Below are 21,893 nucleotides of genomic sequence, written 5' to 3'. Positions count from 1 at the left end.
CACACACACACACACACACACACACACACACACACACACACACACACACACACAAACACACACACATACACACACACACACACACACACACACACACACACACACACACACACACACACACACACACACACACACACACACATGTATGCACCCATCTGTATTCATCTAATCAGGTGTCCATCATGGCTCCGTCACAGAGCTACTGCTTCTACTGTAGCACTACAGCATGATAACAATTCTCACGTATACCATTAGGCTGTACTGTCAGTTGCACTGGCCAGTAAGGTTCCAAAATCTTTTGTCTGTGAGGTAAAGCCTCTCCACCATTTATTTGGTCCAGTATTCTTTATACAGAGCAGATGAAATGCAGCCAGTACAGAAATGTAACTCTCCTTCCCTCCGGATGATATGATGATTGTGCATTCCCCTGCTGACCATCCAGAAATCACACATTTATGGTTGTCCAGTAATCAGTTGAAAATGAACACTTCCAAAACAGAGGCCATGGTAGTTCATGCAACTGTGAAAGACTCGTATCTTTCCTCCCTTCTGAATTGTATTTTCTATGAAGGGTGAGTTTGTTGAAATAGTGTATAAGCTTGGTGTTATCTTAGATCTTTTGCTGACACTACGGATGGTCATCTGTTGCTAAATCCACCTACAAAATATATTTAAAATAAAACACTTTCTGTCTCAGGCTGATCTTTCAGTATTAGTTCATACCTTGCCCTTCTCATGATTGGATTACTGCAATGCCATTTACCTAGGACTTCCCAACACCATTTACAGCTAGTGCAGATCTCTACAGTCAGATTATTAACCAGTATGTCACATTACCAACATATTACTCCTGATCTGTGTGTTCTACAATGGCTACCAGTTCATTTCGGGATTATGTATAAGGTTCTGGTGTTGGTGTATTTATCTCTAGACAGCTTGGATCCCTCTTATCTGAAAGTTATTGGTGCCATACACCCCTTTTATGGTTCTATGCTCTGCCATTCAGAGGCTGTTGATGGTTCAATAGGTTTGTCTCAAGAGTTCTGGAAGGGGAACCTTTGCCTAAAAGGCTCCCTTCCAGTGGAATATACTACTTCAGTGGTTTTGGGTGTGCACAAAGCTGGCTGGCTTCCACATATCACTTAAGTCTTACCACTTTGATATAATATATGCAAGAGAAGAATAACATACTGCTCTATCTGAATTATTCACAGATGTTACGCTTTAACTGTTTATTTCATCTTATTTTATGTACCACTTTCTAATTATGTTTCTTCTTTTAATTTATCGTACCTGTTTTTTTGTGTTAAAACACTTAAATAAAGTTGAAGTTGATACCTGTATCTAATTTTGATACGTGCTTAAGACTTAATATTCATTAATTACTTAATTTCAGTTGTGCAGATAGATGGATAGACAGATAAACACATACCGAATACTTACACTCTTTGCGCATCCCTATGTTTAGACACTTTTTCAGCCGGCAGGCCTGGCACTGCCGTCGATTATTTTTGGTGATTATACATGCATTTTGGAATGGACAGCTAAAGTGAATACTTTTTTTCATGGCACGCCTGCAAGAAAAAAAAATACATATATATATATATATATATTTTATGGAAACCCAGACCACCTGTTCTCTAGACTGTTACAATCCCATTCTCTGTAACTCAGTCATATACTGTAGTATTGTACCTACACAAACAAGTGTTCTAATGTTTAACACAGATGGCTGCTATGTTCTGTTTTTTTACTTTTCTAATTTTAGCACCAAAGCTGCTGCAATTATTCAAGTGAAGCAGAATAACCTATTGATCAGAACAAAATCTTACAACTTGTAAACTAAAGGAAAAAAATTTTTTGGAGAAGTTTCAAACATCATCTGTTAGCTGGAAAATGCAAACAAACTAAAAATGTTATAAGACAAAGTTATATTAAATCCAAAATGATGCAAAATAACACTGAATAAAAAATCTAATATAATGTATATTAAAATAGTCTATATTTTTGTTTCATCAGTTGTCCGCATAAAATTAAGCCCATATAATAAGCAACATAAAGCAGCTGAATGAATACATTTCATTACCCCATCCTTGGAGGAGAGGTTTAGAACTATATAGGGCATGTGTCAGCCATACAGCAGCATCCTTTGCTGCAGCCATACCACCTGATCCATGCCTGGAAAGGTAAGTCAAACCAAATGAAATATAATCCATGGTCTGGTCATTCACCTGAGTTAGATTAAGTGACAATATATATGTTGTGAATGTGTGGGAGTCATTCAGTTGTTTGATGGAAAAAAATGTTCAACATTCAGACCATCAAACTGCTTTTTTTTGCTTGGTTTTACTATTTTGGGGGAGCAAGAATTTGCCCTTTCTCCAAGGCAGTGCATTCTCAGAGTTGGTATATATTACTTGCAGGAGGTGTAGTGGGCACAGGGAGGGTTGCCCCCTGCAAAAGATAGTTTGCATATTCTTTATTTTATTTATGTATTTGCTTATTTATTTATTTTGAGGCTCAGAGGTTGGGTGAGTTGTCAGAGTGAGTGTATGTGTATGCATGTGTTATTGGTGTACATCACATTGGATAGAGAAACATAGGAACAATACTGGGCAAGTGATCATGAGAGCCATAAGATGCCTAGCCATATACACCTTTAAGTAGGAATAATACTAGGCAAGTGATCATGGGGACCATAAGATACCTAGCCATATACACCTTTAAGTAGGAATAATACTAGGCAAGTGATCATGGGGAACATAAGATACCTAGCCATTGATACCTTTAAGCAGGAATAATGCTAGGCAAGTGATCATGGGGACCATAAGATACCTAGCCATATACACCTTTAAGCAGGAATAATACTAGGCAAGTGATCATGGGGAACATAAGATACCTAGCCATTGATACCTTTATGCAGGAATAATACTAGGCAAGTGATCATGGGGACCATAAGATACCTAGCCATATACACCTTTAAGCAGGAATAATACCAGGCAAGTGATCATGGGGAACATAAGACACCTAGCCATATACACCTTTAAGTAGGAATAATACTAGGCAAGTGATCATGGGGTGCAAAAGATACCTAGCCATATACACCTTTAACCAGGAATAATACCAGGCAAGTGATCATGGGGAACATAAGACACCTAGCCATATACACCTTTAAGTAGGAATAATACTAGGCAAATGATCATGAGGACCATAAGATACCTAGCCATATAAACCTTTAAGCAGGAATAATATTAGGAAAGTGATCATGAGGACCATAAGACACCTAGCCATATACACCTTTAAGCAGGAGTAATACTCGGCAAGTGATCATGGGGACCATAAGATACCTAGCCATATACACCTTTAAGCAGGAATAATACTAGGCAAGTGATCATGGGGACCATAAGATACCTAGCCATATACAATTTTAACCAGGAATAATACTAGACAAGTGATCATGGGGACCATAAGATGCCTAGCCATATACACCTTTAAGTAGGAATAATACTAGGCAAGTGATCATGGGGACCATAAGACACCTAGCCATATAAACCTTTAAGCAGGAATAATATTAGGAAAGTGATCATGAGGACCATAAGACATCTAGCCATATACACCTTTAACCAGGAATTATACCAGGAAAGTGATCATGTGATCCACAAGATGCCTAGCCATATACAGCTTTAAGAAGACATGCTTAAAAGGTAGACTGTCAATGAGGATTATCAGTTTGTAAATAAAAAGTGAAGACATTTTGTGCTTGTAAAAAAAAGACTGTAATATGCTGGTATGTGAGATCGGCAAAGCTTGTTTATGCACAATGGCTGCCATGGCTGCAGCTCAATTATTTCAAAAGATGAATCCCACAACATGATTACAAATAGGATTTTCAGGCAACTTTCCATTGCCTGTTGGATACAGTATTTGTATATCATATATGATTCTCAGTTGTTGCTATGACAACATACATGTACAAGTTACAGTGTTTTATTTATTCAGTCTGAAAGCAGCATTTTCCAGTGTAGCAGATTTGTGGCTGTAACTTGACCTTATAGTGGCAATTTCAGTCAATCAAATGTTTTTTTTCTTTTAGAAAATGTCTTTTACTGTCACTGAAGAGGTCTACAGCTATACAGTTCTCACAACCATTTTTTGGAGAAGATACTTCTGTTACTCCTATTTTCATTTTTTTCTGAATTGCAATCAGACAATTTCAACTAGATTAAGTTTGCTTCTCACAGTTATACATATAAGCATAATCATGGTTCAGTTAATCTGTTATGATCAGAAAAGCTGACAGTAAGATGAATGAGCATTAGTGAGGTGATTAATGACATTCAGCTGTTATTAAAATATGTCAATCTATGTCAGTGGATATTATATGAGATACTGTGAAATTACAAAATTGTTAAACTACTGTAAGCACTTGAGTGGTACGGACTAATATTATTAACAAATCAAATATACTATGTTTTAGTGTCATCATGTCTACATAAAATGCCAAACTACTACTAAATCTGTTATTACGTCTACATAAAATGATAAACTACTACTGAATACATATCATAACATGCTATTACATTTTGAAAGTGACAATAAAAAGGTACAGAACCATTTTGTTAGTGGTCACAGTTTAATTATATGCTTATGCCTGAGCTGGTGGTAGCTTAGGTGGATATAAAATATTCCATGACACTTATTGAAAAGAGTAATGGTCCTTTATTAACACAAGATAAAACAAAAAAACATCACTTATATATTTACATATTTATATGTGTATACATGCACATTTCTGTTTCTCACTATTTATTTTTTTACTTAGGTTCATAGGTCCATAGGTTCATACTAGGCTATCTGCCCGAGGGCATTTATAAGCCTAGCCCATAGTTTTGTGGCTTACGCCACCCCTTTAGTTTGGAGAAACTATGCCCATTATTTTGCTGTGCCTCTGTCGAGCAGTGACACTGAGGTAACCCCCGGGGTGTATCTGCGATCTCCCATCCATTGGTCAAGATTCCTCTTGAACAAGGCCAGCGAGGTGCTCTGCCTCACATAAACCGGGATTTTGTTCCACAGCATAGGGAGTCTTTGGGTGATGAATCTATCCCTCCAGCACGTCCTATTAATAACCGTGTCGAGGTTTAAGTCTCCGCCCTTGTGGCTCTGAGGGATCTAGATTTTTTGAGATGAAGCATGTTTATCAAATCTGGGTTTGACATGGCCTTGTATGTCAGGCATAGGTCACCTCTGAGCAAGCGGTAAGCAACTGAATATAACTGGAGTTCTTTCAGTCGGGCAGCATAAGACAGATTTTGAGACCCTTTATTCTTTTGGTGAGGAACTTTGTGGCCTCTCCAGCTGATGCAAGTGTCGGGTCAGATACATTCGAATGGCGCATTGTACTCGATCATTGGTCTGATGAGTGATGAGTATAGGGAGACTATGACTTCCCTTGATCTAGATGTGAATCCCTTCATGATAAGGTGGGCAATGTAGAAGGTCTTCCTAACTACTTTAGCAATATGAGTGTCGAATGAAAGGCTACTGTCAACCTGGGTTCCCTGGTCCCTAATAACTTCTTCTGTGTTCAGGGGATTGCCACCTATATGGTAGCTAGGGTAACCTTATTTTTCCCGAAGGGTATGACTATGCATTTCTTGGCATTTAACTTTAGGCCATGGCTCTGGCACCAGTTATCCGTTACTGTGAGACCCTTCTGAAGGATATCTGTGTCGGATGTGTTTTCAACTACGGCCCAGTTTGCAGTCATCTGCAAACTTTGTCAGCCATGACCCTCCTGTGTTTGCTTGTACTTCAGAAAAGTAGATGCCAAACAAGAGTGGGCCCAGGACTGAGCCCTGTGGGACACCACTTGTGACAGGCTTTGAGTCTGACATGGCGCCAGCAACTCTGACCCTGTGGGTTCTGTCACTCAGCCAGTTTGCAACCCATCTTGTAATGTATGGGTTTACATTTAAGTTGATGAGTTTTTCAATGATACCCGAGTGAGGTATTGTATCAAAAGCCTTCGCCAGGTCTAGGTAGGCTGTATGGACTGCCTTTCCCTCGTCAATGGCCTTGGTGACTGTTTCAAAAAAGTCAACCAAGTTTAGAAGGCATGATCTGCCTTTGACAAAGCCAAACTGGGTTGGATCCAAAGTCTGCAAGTTCCCTATGTCTTTATTTATGAGATCCATTATGATCCTCTCCATGGCTTTGCAGATAAGGCTTGTCAAGCTAATGGGACAGTAATTTCCAGGGTCGGTGGAGGCACCGCCTTTGTGGAGTGGGACCACAGTCGCTGTGCACCACTCCCTGGGTACATATCCGGAGGTGAGACTAAGATTAAACAGCTGTCCTAACTGTGGGTTTAATTCCTCGTTGAGTTCATGGAGCACACAGCCAGGGACACCATCAGGTCCCATGGATGCTGTGTTCTTTGCCTTGGAGAGAGCAATTCTCACCTGGGCGTTAGAGATGTTTGGGGGGCTACAATCATTTGGTATAGATATCTCTCCTTTAGGGGGGAGGAGAAGTTTGCACTGAACCTTTCAGCCAGTATGTTGGCAATGTCTGTAGGATCAGTAATCTTCACATCATTTTGAACTAATTCTGAGCATATCTGGGAGTTTACTCCTAGGTTTCTGACATAGCTAAAGAATGCCTTATGGTTGTCTTTAGAGTCCTTAGCTATTTTTTCTCAAAATTAGCTTTGGATGATTTTATGAGAGCTCTTAGCTCTTTACTTATAGTGATCAGCAGTGTCTTACCTTTTAAGGATTTTGCTCTATCTTGTAGTAGCTTTCTCCTTTTGTTGTAGAGTTTGTTTATGGCTGGGGTCCACCAGACTGGACGCTTGCCTTTGGTACAAAGAGTCTTTGTTTTGCTTGGGATTGCCTGATCCATGCAGCCCTGCAGGTGCTGGTAGAAGGCATTTGTAAGTGATTCAGCGGTTTGAGTAATGTTAACCGCCGGCTCAGGGGCCTTAAAGGAGACCACACTAGTCTTTAGAAGTGTGAAGTCGGCTTTCGAGAAGTTCTTTACTTTGGTCTTTTTCATTTCGGGTGGGGGCGGGATGAGGACCTCCAGCGAGATTAGTTTGTGATCAGATCTCACCAGTGAGGGGTATACTTCCGGCATTGAACATTGTGCTCCCATGTTCGTGATGATGAGATCAAGTATGTTTTCTCCTCTTGTGGGGATGGTGACTAGTTGTTCCATGGCATTTGAGTTTATGAATTCCAGGAACTTTTGGGCTAGAGTGTTTGGGCTTGAGTAGTGTTCCCAGTCTATATTAGGGCAGTTGAAGTCACCTAGTATGATGGTGTTCGGAGATACATTTATTCCCTCCAGTGTTTTCAGGAAGGCCATATGAGGTTCCTGAGTTTGCGAGGGTGGCCTGTAACATGCTACAAATTGCAGAGCAGTCTTGCCTATGGTTAATTGCACCTGGATGGTTTCCGATGCATCGTGCGATGCCACCAATCTTGAGGTGTGGGTGTCCTTGATGAATATGGATACCCCTCCTCCTTTCTTGGTATTGTCCAGGTTTTGGGGCCGGAACGCATGATATGAGGTAAAACCTGATAGTGCTGGGGTGCTCTCAGGAGCCTTGAACCAGGTTTCTGTCACAGCACAGACATCGATGTTCTCCATACTGAGAAGGGCCTCGAGTGCATGCATCTTGAGGTTGAGACTTCTGGCATTGAGCAGCATTACCCTTAGTTTTTTTTCTTTGTTTTGTTCTAGGGTGGTACAGACTAATATATGTAGACTTACAACATCCCCATTGTTATTCTTCCATGAATGACTCCATTCCTTCTTCCACAACCATAATCTGATTTATCACAATATATCTTTAAAAATCCATTTCCCATTAAACAAAATTTCACTCAGTCTGTCATTCCAAATAACCCATAGTACATAAAATAAATTATCTATTCTTCTCACATATTCTTTTTTCTTATTCTTATAATATCTATACATAATCATATCCATATATATATATATATATATATATATATATATATATATATATACACACACACACACACACACACACACACACACACACACACACACACACACACACACACGTTATGTATGTATGTATGTATATATATATATATATATATATATATATATATATATATATATGTACATGGTTTACTATTGGGATTTCGAATACGCTTTGGTCGACCATTTAAAATGTCAACTGTAAATGTGGAATTCGGAATGCTGAAAGCTAAACCAAACTGAAAACAAATACATCGACAACCATGGTTCAATGTATTCCGACATAGCAGGAGGTGACATCACTCACCTCCTGCTATGCACATTAACATACCATTAAACTGGACAGGCAATGGCACATTAATTCTACTGTTTTGCTGGGGAGCTATGCCCACCTGCACATTATATATACCAACTCCAAGATTGCACTTCAGTGAGGAAATGGGCTAATTCCCTATTCCTCACTGAACCGTGATCCCCCTGCACAATGTTGAGCCCAAATACACAAATTACACTACCCATTTGCTGCAGTGTAGTCAATCAATTTGGGTATGACATTGTGTTGTCTTGAAAACTGCAAGTCGACCATATGCTGTCTGACCAATGCAGTTTCAAGGTTTTCAGTGTAAAACTGTATGCGTGTGTGTGTGTGTGTGTGTGTGTGTGTGTGTGTGTGTGTGTGTGTGTGTGTGTGTGTATATATATATATATATATATATATATATATATATATATATATATATATATTGTTTATGTCATTGCTATTTTCAATTTTTTTTCTTCACACTTTTTCTAGTGTTTCACCGCTCCTTTACTTTTCAAAAAACACTCTTTGTTGCCTTTTCCTCTCCACAAAATAAACACAGGAGAATTTAATAATGCCTACATGGACTTATTTGCCATGTAGGCATAGTGGCATGGTGCTTACATGGAAGTAAGCAGATGTGCGATCCAGTAAATGGAACTGAGGGGCATGCAAGAGTGTGTGAACACGGAAGTGTCCATGGCATGCAAATCACTGCATAAACAGGTGAAATGCATGCAAATGAGGGGGGTAGAATGATCCAGTAAGCAGATAGGCAGTCATGCAGACCCTGTGTTGGTATCCATAATGAACATGGAAAAATTCCATCTACAGGATGCAAAAATGATACCAGGGGCTATAAAAGTGTGCTGACAGTGGCAGAAATAGCAGAGGGGACACAGATATGTGCAAAACTAATCACCATGTGTCCAAAACCATATGGAAAATAATGTTAAATAATTTTCTTTTTTTTAATACCCTGGGTATGTTTGAACAGTGGGCTGCAGTGCGCAAACATGCCCTTATGGAAAAAAAAATATATATATTGTAAAAGCCAGAATTTGTGAGTATGTAAAAGTAATGCATTATAGGACCCTGTGTGGAGTATGTATAATGTTAGACTGCTGTGGTTGCTAACAAGGCAGGGCCTGAAACTGTGTAGTTTCCAGGTACTGTGCACGGATCTGTATGCAAATGACATGGAATTACTGAATAGCACAAATGGGTATCTGTGATTGATTTTTGCTGCGGTAGCATTGTCGCCTCACAGTAAGACGTTGTCCTGTTCGATTCTCAGCTAAAGCGTCTTCTGTATGGAGACATGCGTGAATGGGCATACCTTCGTTGAAGGTTGTACGTCAGGGCTGGCAACTTGGAAGTAAAAATCTACTGCTAATCATTAGCGGACCGGAGTTCCGCTGTGGCGACCCCTAACCGGGAAAAGCCGAAAGATACAACAACTGTGCACCATTGGAGTACAGGCTTGGGAATTTTAACTGAAGGAATGCTAGGGCTGCTGCAGGTCTGCTAAATATGTATGTGTTAGATGCTGAGGTCAATGCAGCTGCTGCTGATGCTGACCATAGGCCTAGACTGAGAAAGAGAAGAGTGTTCAGGCCCAGGGTAACCTACCAGGAGCTACATGAGCTAGAGATTGTATAGCACTACAGGGTAGACAGGGACATACGACAGGAAATCACTGAGCTCTGCTGACCTCAACTCAGACCCAGAGCCACCAGAGGGGAACCCATCCCAGTGGAAACAAAGGTATATTTAGCCCTTAGCATACCAGCTACAGGTACTTTCCAAAGACCAACTGGAGACATGATAGGGGTCTCACAGGCACCTGCTTCCAGGGTACTCCACCAGTTCCTGGATGCCATGCTACCACATATCAGTGAGCATATTTATCTTCCCCACACCCCTGAGGAGAGTGCCAGCTGTGTGCAACTCTTCTAACCTGTAGCACACTACCCTGATGTACTGGGTACCATAGATTGCACTCATGTACACATCAATGCACCATCTGGTATAGAGGGTAGAATCTATGTAAACTGCAAGGGGTACCATTCCATCAACTGCCAGGTCATGTGCAGTGCCCAGGGCATTATCATGAACATGTGTGCTGGCAGCTCTGGCAGTTATCACGACTCACATATTTGGCATGCATCACAGCTGTATCAGATGTTTGCTAGGGGGGACATCCCACATGGCCATTTATTTGGGGCTGCTGGCTATGCCCTAGAGCCATGGATGATGATGACATCCATCAGAAATGCACACCCACCCACCGAAGAATGCCATAATGAGGAACACACACAAATTAGGAACATCATAGAACATGTGTTGGGCTGTTGAAGTCACGGTTCCAATACCTCAATATATCTGGTGAAGCCCTGCAGTACTCTCCAGCTACATGTGCACTGATTTTCACAGTGTGTGCCATGCTACACAATATGATCCTGTGGAAAAAGCAGCAGGTTCAGCAAAGAGAAGGGATACACAGCCCCCCTACTAGTGCCTAGGCCACCACAGCTGCACCCATAGAGGGACTCAGAGGAGGAATCCCCTGAGGCTGTGCCTGTATGCAGACATAGGCATGCCCAATATGCCCTGGCTTTGGCCAACAGGAAATGCATAGAACATCCGCTGACAACCTAGGGCCCTAGGGACTGACACCTTACTCTGACTCGCATACATATTAGTAAAAATGATGCCAGACAGACCACACAACCTGTACCTCACCAAGTATTGGCTATGGACTGTGGACATCAGACAGAGTTAGCCCCATCTACAGCTCTGTCAACTGCTGCATTTGCAAGGCAAGTCACTCTCCTATACACCACTTATAAGGGGTACTACAATATGGTAGCATATGTATGGACCTTCCGCATGTATGCAACGGAATATAGTGGGCTATATATAGTGTGCAACTGGGCTACTTGCAGAGAGCTATAGTGGGCTACTGGGCTAGTTGTACAGATCTAACAGCCACTTGGGACAACAGGTACTCTGTTCACTAGTATGTTTCCATAATATCCACTAGGCCACATGGCTGGAAACTCCACAACATTATTCCAGGGAGACACCAAAGAGTGGGGTCACAGGACAGTTGCACGACTGTCTATGCCAGCAGAGTATAGGCTGGTCATCCCCCACCCCAAACACAGCAGTGTTCCCATAGAACTGCTGTAAGAGTAAGTCTGCAATAACATACCAGCAGACCAGACAATTCCTGTATGTTGTTGATATTGTGAGGAATGAAACCTCTCTGTCTTGCTTCTGGTGTGGCTCACTGGGCCAGGGACAGTAGCATGGTTCGAGCCTGACAGCATCCAACATCTTTTGCATGTCAGGTACTCATATGGTGGTATTCCCACAGACTGTCATAACCCCTCAACCTGTTACTGCAAGAAAGCAGGACAAAGCCAGAGTGAATGGCGGCACAAAAGGCCATACCCATAGACAGACATTATACATGCTCTGAGTAACCTAGCAAGTGGCTAGTATAACAGCAGGCTGCAACCGGTCAGATTAGCTGCGGGATGTAAAGGCCACCACTTAAATGTGTCAGTAGTTACAAATCAGGGACCTCTGTTGACAGTATAGTACTGGAAAAACACAAATGTATGAGGAACACAGTGGACATATGGGGCGGAATGGTGGACAGTCTGCAAAAACATGTACAGGGAGAGGGATGCAGACTGTCACCCTGTGTGTGGTGTTACATCATGTACCCCAGTCACATCAGAACTCTCAACCTCTTAGAGCACGAAATCTGGCTAAATCCAAGAATAAAAGTGGGACCAGGACCCACAGATAGGGACAGATTTTAACTCATTCACTCCGGAACAGCTCAGAAAATGCTGCATGCTTACTTCCACCATAGGAAAAACCGTGCAGCCTGAGCTTATTTTCAGAAAATCCATTTGTAATACCATACAGAAAACAAACGCTCATATCTCTTTAATCATAAGAGCTAGACTAAAAACATAAATGAGAAAGTTGTTCAGCAGACACTGACCTTTCCAACAGTGTAAATGTTGATAGTGTGTACGTAAGTCATTATTAAATATTTGCCAGGGAATGCTGATATTGTGCATATATTTTACCTTTTTCGTATAACAAATCACAATATCTTGGTGAATGTACCATGTAGACCCATACAATTTGCAATTAATTTGTTTGTATGAATGTTAGCTTTAAAATTATACCATAACCATTACTGTGTGATGCTCTCTTATGGTGATATTCACAGAAATATGATTAATATTAGATTTCTCATAGTTGATAAATAAACAAAGCATAATATCTCATCACCTGTAACAGACGGAGACTACATATCAGTGTACAAGTTATATGGCTCAATGTCAGCTTCAAAACAATGCCTCATTTGTGTCATCACCATGTTCCCTTGCAAAGATATGGGCATAATAATAAGAACTATTACAAATGTATAATTTTCATAATCCTACATGGCTAAACAAACTGTGTTGTGCAATCACAGTTATTTTAACATGTTGTAAGGAGTAATACTGTCTTCAAAATGAGGTATTACTTGGGGCATTGACATGCTCTCTTGCAAAGTTATTTAGCAAAATATGTAAAAAAATCATAATTTCCATAAACTAAGTCCTAAACAAACTTTGATATCTGTACATATGGAGAGCAAACAGATACAGTTTTTTTACCATGTTATAATTATTAATACTGTCTTCAAAATGAGATATTACTTAGCACATTGACATACTGCCTTGCAAAGTTATTTACCAAAATATGAAAAATTTAATAATTTTCATAACCTAAGTCCTAAACAAGCTTTGATATCTGTATATATGTACAGCATACAGACACAGTTGTTTTATCATGTTGTAAGGAGTAACACTGTCTTCAAAATGAGGTATCACTTGGCACGTGTACATGCTCCATTGCAAAGTTATTTACCAAAATACGAAAAAATTCATAAATTTCATACCCTAAGTCCTAATGTGTGATAGCTGTACATGTGTACAGAATACAGACACAGTTATTTTATCATATTGTAAGGACTAACACTGTCTTCAAAAGGAGGTATACCTTGGCACAATTACATGCTCCCTAGCAAACTTATTTACCAAAATATGAAAAAAAAATCATAATTTCCATAACCGAAGTCCTAAACAAAATATGATATCTGTCCAGTTGGCCCGCATACAGACACAAATATTTTTCCATCCTGTAACTACTAATACTGGCTTCAAAAGGAGGTATTACTTACGCTGATGACATGTTAATTCTCATAACCATGGTCCCAAACAAACTGTGATATCTAGACATATGTACAGCATGCAGACACAGTTCTTTTTATATATTGCAAGTGCTAATACTGTCTTCAAAATGAGCTACTACTTAGCATGCTGACATGTTCCCTGACAAAGTTATTCACCAAATATGAAACAATGTCATAATTCTCATAACCGAAGTCCTAAACATAATGTGCTATCTGTACATTTGTCCAGCATACAGACACAGTTCTTTTTCCATCCTGTAACTAATACTGCTTTCAAAATGGGGTATTACTTACCCTGATGACATGTACCCTGACAAAGTTATTTAGCACAACAGGAAAAGAAATCATAACTCTCTCAACCATAATTATAACCAAACTGTGATATGTGTCCAGGATGGTTATTCACATTCTCCTGTACATGGTACCCTCTTCAAACAGTTGTTTTTAATCAGCATGTTCACCATCTCCCTACCACAGTTATTTGTCAAAATAAGAAAAATATAATCTACATAACACAATTCATAATCAAATGGTTATCTGTACCTGTGCACAGCATACAGATGATTCTTTGACAATCAGAAAATTAAGTGTTACTCAGCATGTGTACCAAGTTCCCTAGCAGTTCTTTTCCTGTGTTGTCATTAGTGACAACGGTGTTCATAAAATATAACAATAGAGTTTCTTACCATACTGGTCCAACATGGTGGCCACCATTGTTCCAGTTTCAAACCGTAGCCTTCCGAGTGGATGAATGATGACATCATTCCCTCCAATGTGCAGCACAAGAATGTCTGGCTCAGGGTAGATCAAACACTTCTCTTCTGACAACTGCAAGAGTCTGCTCCAATGCATACCTCATCTTGCAATCCAGTATACCTTCACACTAGATGTGGGAAAGCTCACGTTGTAGTGGTTTTTACTTCAGGAGGCATGGCTGGAAGCCCAGTGACTGTAGAAATGGCCATACACCCACACTCTCACTTGTTGTTCTCCTGCTTGTGAAGCCATGTCACTGACACAAGGTGGGTGCACCTGCACAGGAAAGAAATGCAAACAGGTTACTACTGATGTTTGAGAAATGCATTGGAAGACTACACATATATGTATATCAATAGCATTACCTGGTTAGCTCACCCAAATCTTCATTCCTAACCACAGTGGCATCCTATTGACAAGGTACATAACCTTCAGTACCTACCTGTCAACCTCTAGAGCAAGAAATGCTGAAAAAGACAGTGGGACAGAGGACCAAAAATAGGGACCTAAATCTGGCTTGTGCATTCATCAATGTGATAATGACCTCTACTCAAACAGTGACAGCTGCTGAGAGTTTTACCTGAGGTGATAATGACTCAGTGCTATAGTGGAACTACGCTTATTGTGAATGTGATAATGAGCTGCATGTCATCACTTGAAAGTGATGCATGCTCAGACACAGGTGTTAATTGCTGCATATAACTTTTGAGTAGGCATTCATTGTAATTTAGTAGAAATAGTATCTCATTATAGCTCAGTAGAAATAGTATAACACTTAGATACTGTTGAGCCCTTCCTCCTCCCACCTAATTTCCACACATGACAGACAAAGCGTGGAAAAATGCCCAAAATATATGGTTGCTGCATGCTGGTAACTACTGAGTATAAGCAGAAATACAAGCAGAAATGTCAAACTTGTCTGGTTCATCTGTGTAAGACTTAGTAAAAAAAAAATAGTAACTCCGGTTATCTCACCTAACCATCCCTCAGGTTATAATAACACATAGCACTGTTTGTTATCCATCATTCCAATATTTCTTCAGATGTATTTATCATCAGTTTTCTGCAATACAGTATGTGCATATTGTTATCTGATAATAAATGCTTCCTGAAAGCTGGATACATAAACAAAAAATTATAATAACCATCACTGAACCCTGAGCCTAAAGATAACCTATGTTTGTTACACCATATCTGTACTACAATTTTCTAACAAATAGATCAGCTAAGAAAATATGGCATGGCACCTTGCAGTAAGCCAGTGAATTAGTTGTCTGTTGTATATGCATATGTGCCAAAATGACACAGTAAATTGTTTTGCCCACCGATCACTTCAGCAGTCTGACCATGTATGCACAAGCACTTCCCTGATACACAAATTATTTCCCTACCAATATCTTCATTAGTACATGTTATACACATGCCCCAAAATGAAATATTCACCCAAATGACCCCTTCAGGAATATGTTGAGATACGCACAATCATCAAAATTAAATGTTTTGCCAAACAACCCATTAGTTGCACTTCCTACTATTTGCAACCAGCAAATGAAGAAGTCACCCAAGCGACCCCTTGAATAAAATGTAGAAGTATGCACAAGTACTAGAATGAAATATTTCCCAAATGACCATCCAGTCACACTTCCTGCCATGTTCATGCACCATAATGAAACATACAGCCATTGTTCTGAATACCACAAAAGCTGGCCAGTCTGCCCCTTGGGTCATATGCCTCACTACCACTCCATCCACTAGTAAAAAAAAGAAAAAAAATGAAAACAAAAAAACTCCCATGTAAATGAACTACAGCCAAAATTTGCAGAGTCATCACCCTATATCCCAAGAGAGACCACTGTCATACTGATCACAAAGCACCCCACCATCTTAAAATCCAACACAGTATCAGCAATCCATCTACATGCTCCGGGAATAGAACCCACAGCCTTCTGCATCAAAACAAAAGCATGCTACCAGCCATGCTACTAACACTGGTTTAAAATTACAAATGCACAATAGTGATACAATTTGCTAAGCACAACAGTTTATTATTTTGGGTAGAGGATTCAGGCTCTTGTTTCCTGTAGCTAAGGTACAGGGCTTGAGCCCAAGCAAATTACTAACCACCTGCTAACCCTAACTAGGGCATTTCACTGTCTCTCTCACACACACACACACACCCCTCAACCTTTTAATGTAACAAATCTGGACAAAGTCTAAAAGAAATAGGAACAGATTATAAATAATTATCTCATGAAGTTAGAAAATTGCTAGAATAACAGGATTTGTGTTAGTATGCATTTTTTTAAAGGATATGAAGTCTAAACCTCAAATATCTGCCATTATTTAACAACTTCAATGTTTTTATGAGGGGAAAAAATATGGGGCAAAAACCTGGGCAATTGAGGGGTATGCTACCTATCTCTTACACACACACACACACACACACACACACTCACACACACACACACACACACAAACACACACATACACGCACTTTAGTGTAACCAATCAGCCAGCAAGTTTTAGGAAACTTAAGGAAAGTAGAACTACAAAGAGAAAATCATTAACAGACAGAACAGAAACTCCACAGACATTGTGACTGGTAGTCATGACTAAACCCTCAATCCTGAAGCTATGACGCAGAGACTTTACCACTGTGTTATTGCACTTTAGCTTAACAATACAAAATTTATTCTAGTTTTTCTCTCTCTCATTGTATTTATGATGCCGACCATGCTCAAGGCTGAAAATGGTCCCTTGCATCAGTCGGTATAACTAATAAATACATTAATCAACACTGAATACCACAAGGAACAAACTTGAAGGAGTAAACTGTTATTCTCTAATGCAAAATTTTGGACACATTCCTGGTGATGACTGCCTTCTCATGGAAACTACAGAATCCGTCAAGAAAACCATTTAAGCAGTCACCAAACAGGACAACAGCACCCATCTAATATAACCATTTTGCAGCATACTCCCATAACTGTCATCACTATTATCTGCCCACTCAATCAATTAAGGGGGAAATGGAGAGTTATCTGAGATGCCCACAATGATAACCTGCAGCTAACCATCACAATATGGCTACTGCGACTGAAAGATGGGCACTTCTAAATTGTGGATTGACAGTGATTACCAGTAACAGGAAGCCACCAAAGTCATCATCTGGGATCAGTCAGCCTGAAACCACATAAGCCTGGAATCAGAAAAGAAAAACATTCCAATATATAGCACCTTGGGCTCGGCAAAAAACAAGTATTTAACCCCAAGCTGTCACAGCAGACTGTAATCACCAAACAGACTTATCAATAACTCAATACTACGGCCCACTGAAAATATCATGCAAAAACAGGTACAACTAAGGAAGAGAATTCAAAACAAGGTTATTTTGGTAAATACTGTTCAGAATATTCAATAGGAAGATAAAAGGGTAATATAGCAAGTCAAACATAAAAAGTCAGCCATATCAGATAACATCAGTTGTATTCAGTCATTGATATCATTTTATTTACATACGTATGTGTGTGTGTGTGTGTGTGTGTGTGTGTGTGTGTGTGTTCTGGCAACATTTGCTTGACTACCTCCCTTCCTCCCTCTCTCTCAGTACCCTGATGACACACTTCATTTTTACCATTTATTTTGCAACCTAGCAGTGGGGGAAGAGTCCTTCCATTCCAAGAGGAACCAGCCTTAACAGTGACAAATTGTACTGTTAGATAGAGGAAGGTGGCAATAGGGTGCCAAGAGGCCATCATCTACAAATGGCACAGACATTATTCTCATGCTCTACTTCCTGGTAAGGCAGTGATCTTGAATGTGCAATACATACAGTGTCAACCTTTTTATATCATCATGCATTCACACTGATTTATATGTGACAACATCTTCCTGCACTTATCTTTATCCTACTGTTTCTTGTATGTAGGAATAGCTTCTCATCTTCACTAGAAGGCACAACTGCAGCATCAATGCCTGATACCCCATTAGAATAGGAACTGCAATGAAAGAAACCAACAGTAGAAAAAAGGATCAGTCCAGCCAAAGGATCCTTTTATAATAAATCTGTGTGTTTATACGTTTTTGTAATTTAATTCTGATTTCTGTGCTTTACAATGCATTTCGTCATTTCTTTGTAAAGACTTGGGTAATTATATCTTATAATAGAAGATCTTCCCTAAATGCTACACAAACATGGTTGTTTAACATGACAGCTTCTTAATGTATCACAAAGGTATCCTGTTACCATGCATAAAATACATTTGGTCAAAGAAAAAAATATGACAGAGCAATAAACCAGCAATGTACAATCACAGTGGCAGAATGAAACACGTCCCCATTTACTTATAGTTTTACCGCATGAAACAAATGTTTCTGATTAAAATGAATACCACCTACACCATCAGCTAAACATGTCCATTTTCTTCGCTCAGCTACACTCCGGTTCTTCCTAAGCCTTTAAATAAACTTTTTGCTACTAACATCCAAGAACAGTGCACCGCCATCTTCCCTCACTAGGAAAAAGCTATCAAACCTGTACCCTTGCTCCTTTCACTGGCGTGACATCACTTGTACTCTCAATAGAGTCAGAACGGGGAGGGGCCGTAGAAAGCCCTGTAGCACTTTTCATCCTAAAAGTGAAATTCTGTAATGGGCATTGTAGGGAGCTAAACACACCACACCCCTTAACTTTTAGAAAATCACTGCAGGCTGCACAACGGTGGGAAAAGGAAGAAAGATTAAATTTTAAATACCATTGTTTAATGCATTACAGATACATACTGTTGTGTCAAAAATAAAAAAAAAACTTGCCTGGGCTGTCATTCATATACCTGAAATGCTTTTTACGTACTATTTTCACTATATCAAGCTTCCATAGGTCCAATTTTGACCAAGCTCTTGTTTATTTATTTATTTTGCATTTGTTGACTGGGAGAGTCCAACTGGATTACAAGTCCATTTTCAGTGGAGGCCCGGGGTGAAAAGCTCCAAGAGAAACATTTTTTTACAAAACATAGCTTTAAGGACAGACTTTTGACATACAATTTCCATAGAAGAGACTTTGACATACATATTAACTAACAGATAGGATACATTAATTCTCTACAATATAATATTACATTTTAGAAGATATCCTGTGATAGATTTATTATCAGAGTAAAAGCAGAGAGATGTAGAGTAAGTCTCTGAGAGAGCAGATGATGCTCACTACAGTTGAGAATAGTTGTTCATATGCAGAACTGCTGCAGCAGCGTCAGTGGCTTCAATATGTTTGGAAAACTGGTCTACCTAGAACTGTAACTGTTTACAATCACAGTTCATAGCTTTGGCTCTCTTTTTAAATGCTTGAATAAATCTTTTTGCAAAACATATGGGGTGAAGGTGGTTTGAGGCAAAAAGTTATAATTAGAGAATGATGAAAATTCCATCAGTAAGTCTAAGTATTTTGGGCTTGATAATGTGTATTTTAACAGCAACAGTTACCGAGTGCGCAAAGGATTATGGGGCACGATGGCTATTGAAGTGCACTAGCGGTTGAAATGCTTACGATACACTTCAGGCACTGTTCCACGATTTATTCTTAAACTGAATGATATAAGAACTGAAAATAAATGGAATTTTACGCAGAAGGGTGAAGCATTTCTCTTACATGCTCACTCACACATATATGTACTTTAATATAAAAAAAATCCAAAGAACTGAACAGTGGTTTCAATAACTTTGTTTATTCCATTAAACATTAACACTTGTCTCAGATGTTCGTTCTTTCACTCCCAAACTTCACTCACACACAGACACACATTGACTTGCTATGATCACAAGAAGTGCATAGCAAGCCAATTTTCCCAAAAAAATTAAATATGAACATTACCTTACTCCACAATGAAAACTAAGTTGAGAAGGTAACTGACAAAATTCAGGTACTTTTTCAACTTAGTTTTTAACAGTGCAGTTAAAATGTGATGCTAAAGTTACTCGCGCTTGCAGAAGGCACTCAGGTGTAACAGCATACAATTTGTAGTGTCTCAGAGAGCACTCGGATGTAAGCACCAAGACGCCAAGGGATGGTACTTGGGGTTAATGAGTTAAACATTTACTCCTACAAATGTAGAATGTTGATAGAATAACAGTCTTACATTAGCATGAATCTCCTGATGTGTATGGAGTCTAAAACTCAAATGTCTGTCATTATTTATTGACTTCAATCTTCACTGATTTGCCAGTGATGTGCCAGAAAACCACAATGTTATGTGAAACCGACCAAAAATATGAGGCAAACTCCTGGACAGTCTGTGAAGCTCTGTATAGTTGTGAGGTATGAGTCACATATTAAGGTAAGTAAACAGCCGGGGAATGCCTTGGACAATATCAGGGAGCTACAGTACTGTGGTAACAGGTGCAGCAGCCAATGGCCTGCAGCACACATAATCCCGGACTGGAGTAAGGTAGCTCTGGCCTGGAGCCACCTTGTAAGTATTGACAATCACACTGTGCATGCTCCTACACTTAAAACAAAATAAAACGAAATAAATAAACAGCAAACTAGAAAATGACAAAGAAGGAAAAACCACGCTTAGTCCCAAAAAGATATTGTAAGCGCTTTCATTTACTTGTAATCAGCAAACTTCTTCAGACCTTCTTTTTGGGACTAAGGATGCTCCTACACTTAGCTAACTTGAGCCCAAGTCTGTTGTTTCTATCACCCAAAGACTTGCTATGTGGAAATACGTCTTTACATACATACAGCTACGTATACATATCTGTCTCTCCCATTCAACTCATGCTTGATTAGTGTCTCTATCAGTATGTGGCACATATATATACATATATAACAGATATACATAGCTATATAAAGTGCAATGAAACATAGACTCCCCACATATATCGACATAACTTACATAACGTACACACATAACAACATTTAAGGAGAGATCCCTGTTATACACATTGATGTAGATATGGGTAGGGATGTACAAATGTCCCCACATTCCCCAGAATGCTGTGGTTATCTGAACTTACACATCACAACAGCTGTCCAATATAACCAGACCAAGGCCGCAACAGTACATAATTCACTCACCCACAGACCCCATGTGCCTGTGGACTGTCACCCTGTAGACAGACACAGGTAAACAGGTGGTGCAGTGTACAATGGGGGCAACACATGCCTTAGATAGGTCAAATTGTCCCTGGCCACATGTCTGCCTATCAAACTGCAAACAGCCACATATGGCCAGACTGGTGTGTGTACACACATAGCAGGGATATTACCAGGTATAAACTCAAAAAAAAAAAACAGAAGCAGCAAAACAAACTAAATAAATAAAAATGCTGGCAGGCAGAATTTCACAGGCATAAATCACTCAGGAGATGATAACCCAAAGGTGTAGTTAATGATAAAAATCCACAAGAAAAACAAATAAAATGTGAGCACTTTCGTTAAACAAGTGTTAACTTCATCAGATACCATTAAAATGTAAGACAGCCATTTATATACATATAAAAACACTCTGATTGGGTAAACAAAGAGAGGCAGCTAGCTAAGCTAAG

General features: G+C 39.5%; 1 protein-coding gene across 2 annotated transcripts in view; it reads right to left on the bottom strand.

Annotated features, from left to right (window-relative positions):
- The window catches only part of NR1I2 (nuclear receptor subfamily 1 group I member 2), a 1,633,990-nt gene that overhangs the window by 243,065 nt on the left and 1,369,032 nt on the right, over positions 1–21,893 (bottom strand). The window contains exon 6 of one of the 2 annotated variants that reach the window (XM_044071501.1): positions 1,444–1,574. The exons of the other annotated variant lie outside the window; for it this stretch is intronic. Within the exon in view, the coding sequence (XP_043927436.1) occupies positions 1,444–1,574 (131 nt within the window). The remainder of the gene's footprint in view (positions 1–1,443; positions 1,575–21,893) is intronic. 2 annotated transcript variants of the gene reach the window in all.

This window comes from Protopterus annectens, chromosome 5.part0, assembly GCF_019279795.1.
Source record: "Protopterus annectens isolate FY-2018-M chromosome 5.part0, PAN1.0, whole genome shotgun sequence".
NCBI classification, from domain to species: domain Eukaryota; kingdom Metazoa; phylum Chordata; order Ceratodontiformes; family Protopteridae; genus Protopterus; species Protopterus annectens.
Note: the sequence above shows the minus strand (reverse complement) of the source record. Positions and strands in the feature narration are given on the sequence as shown.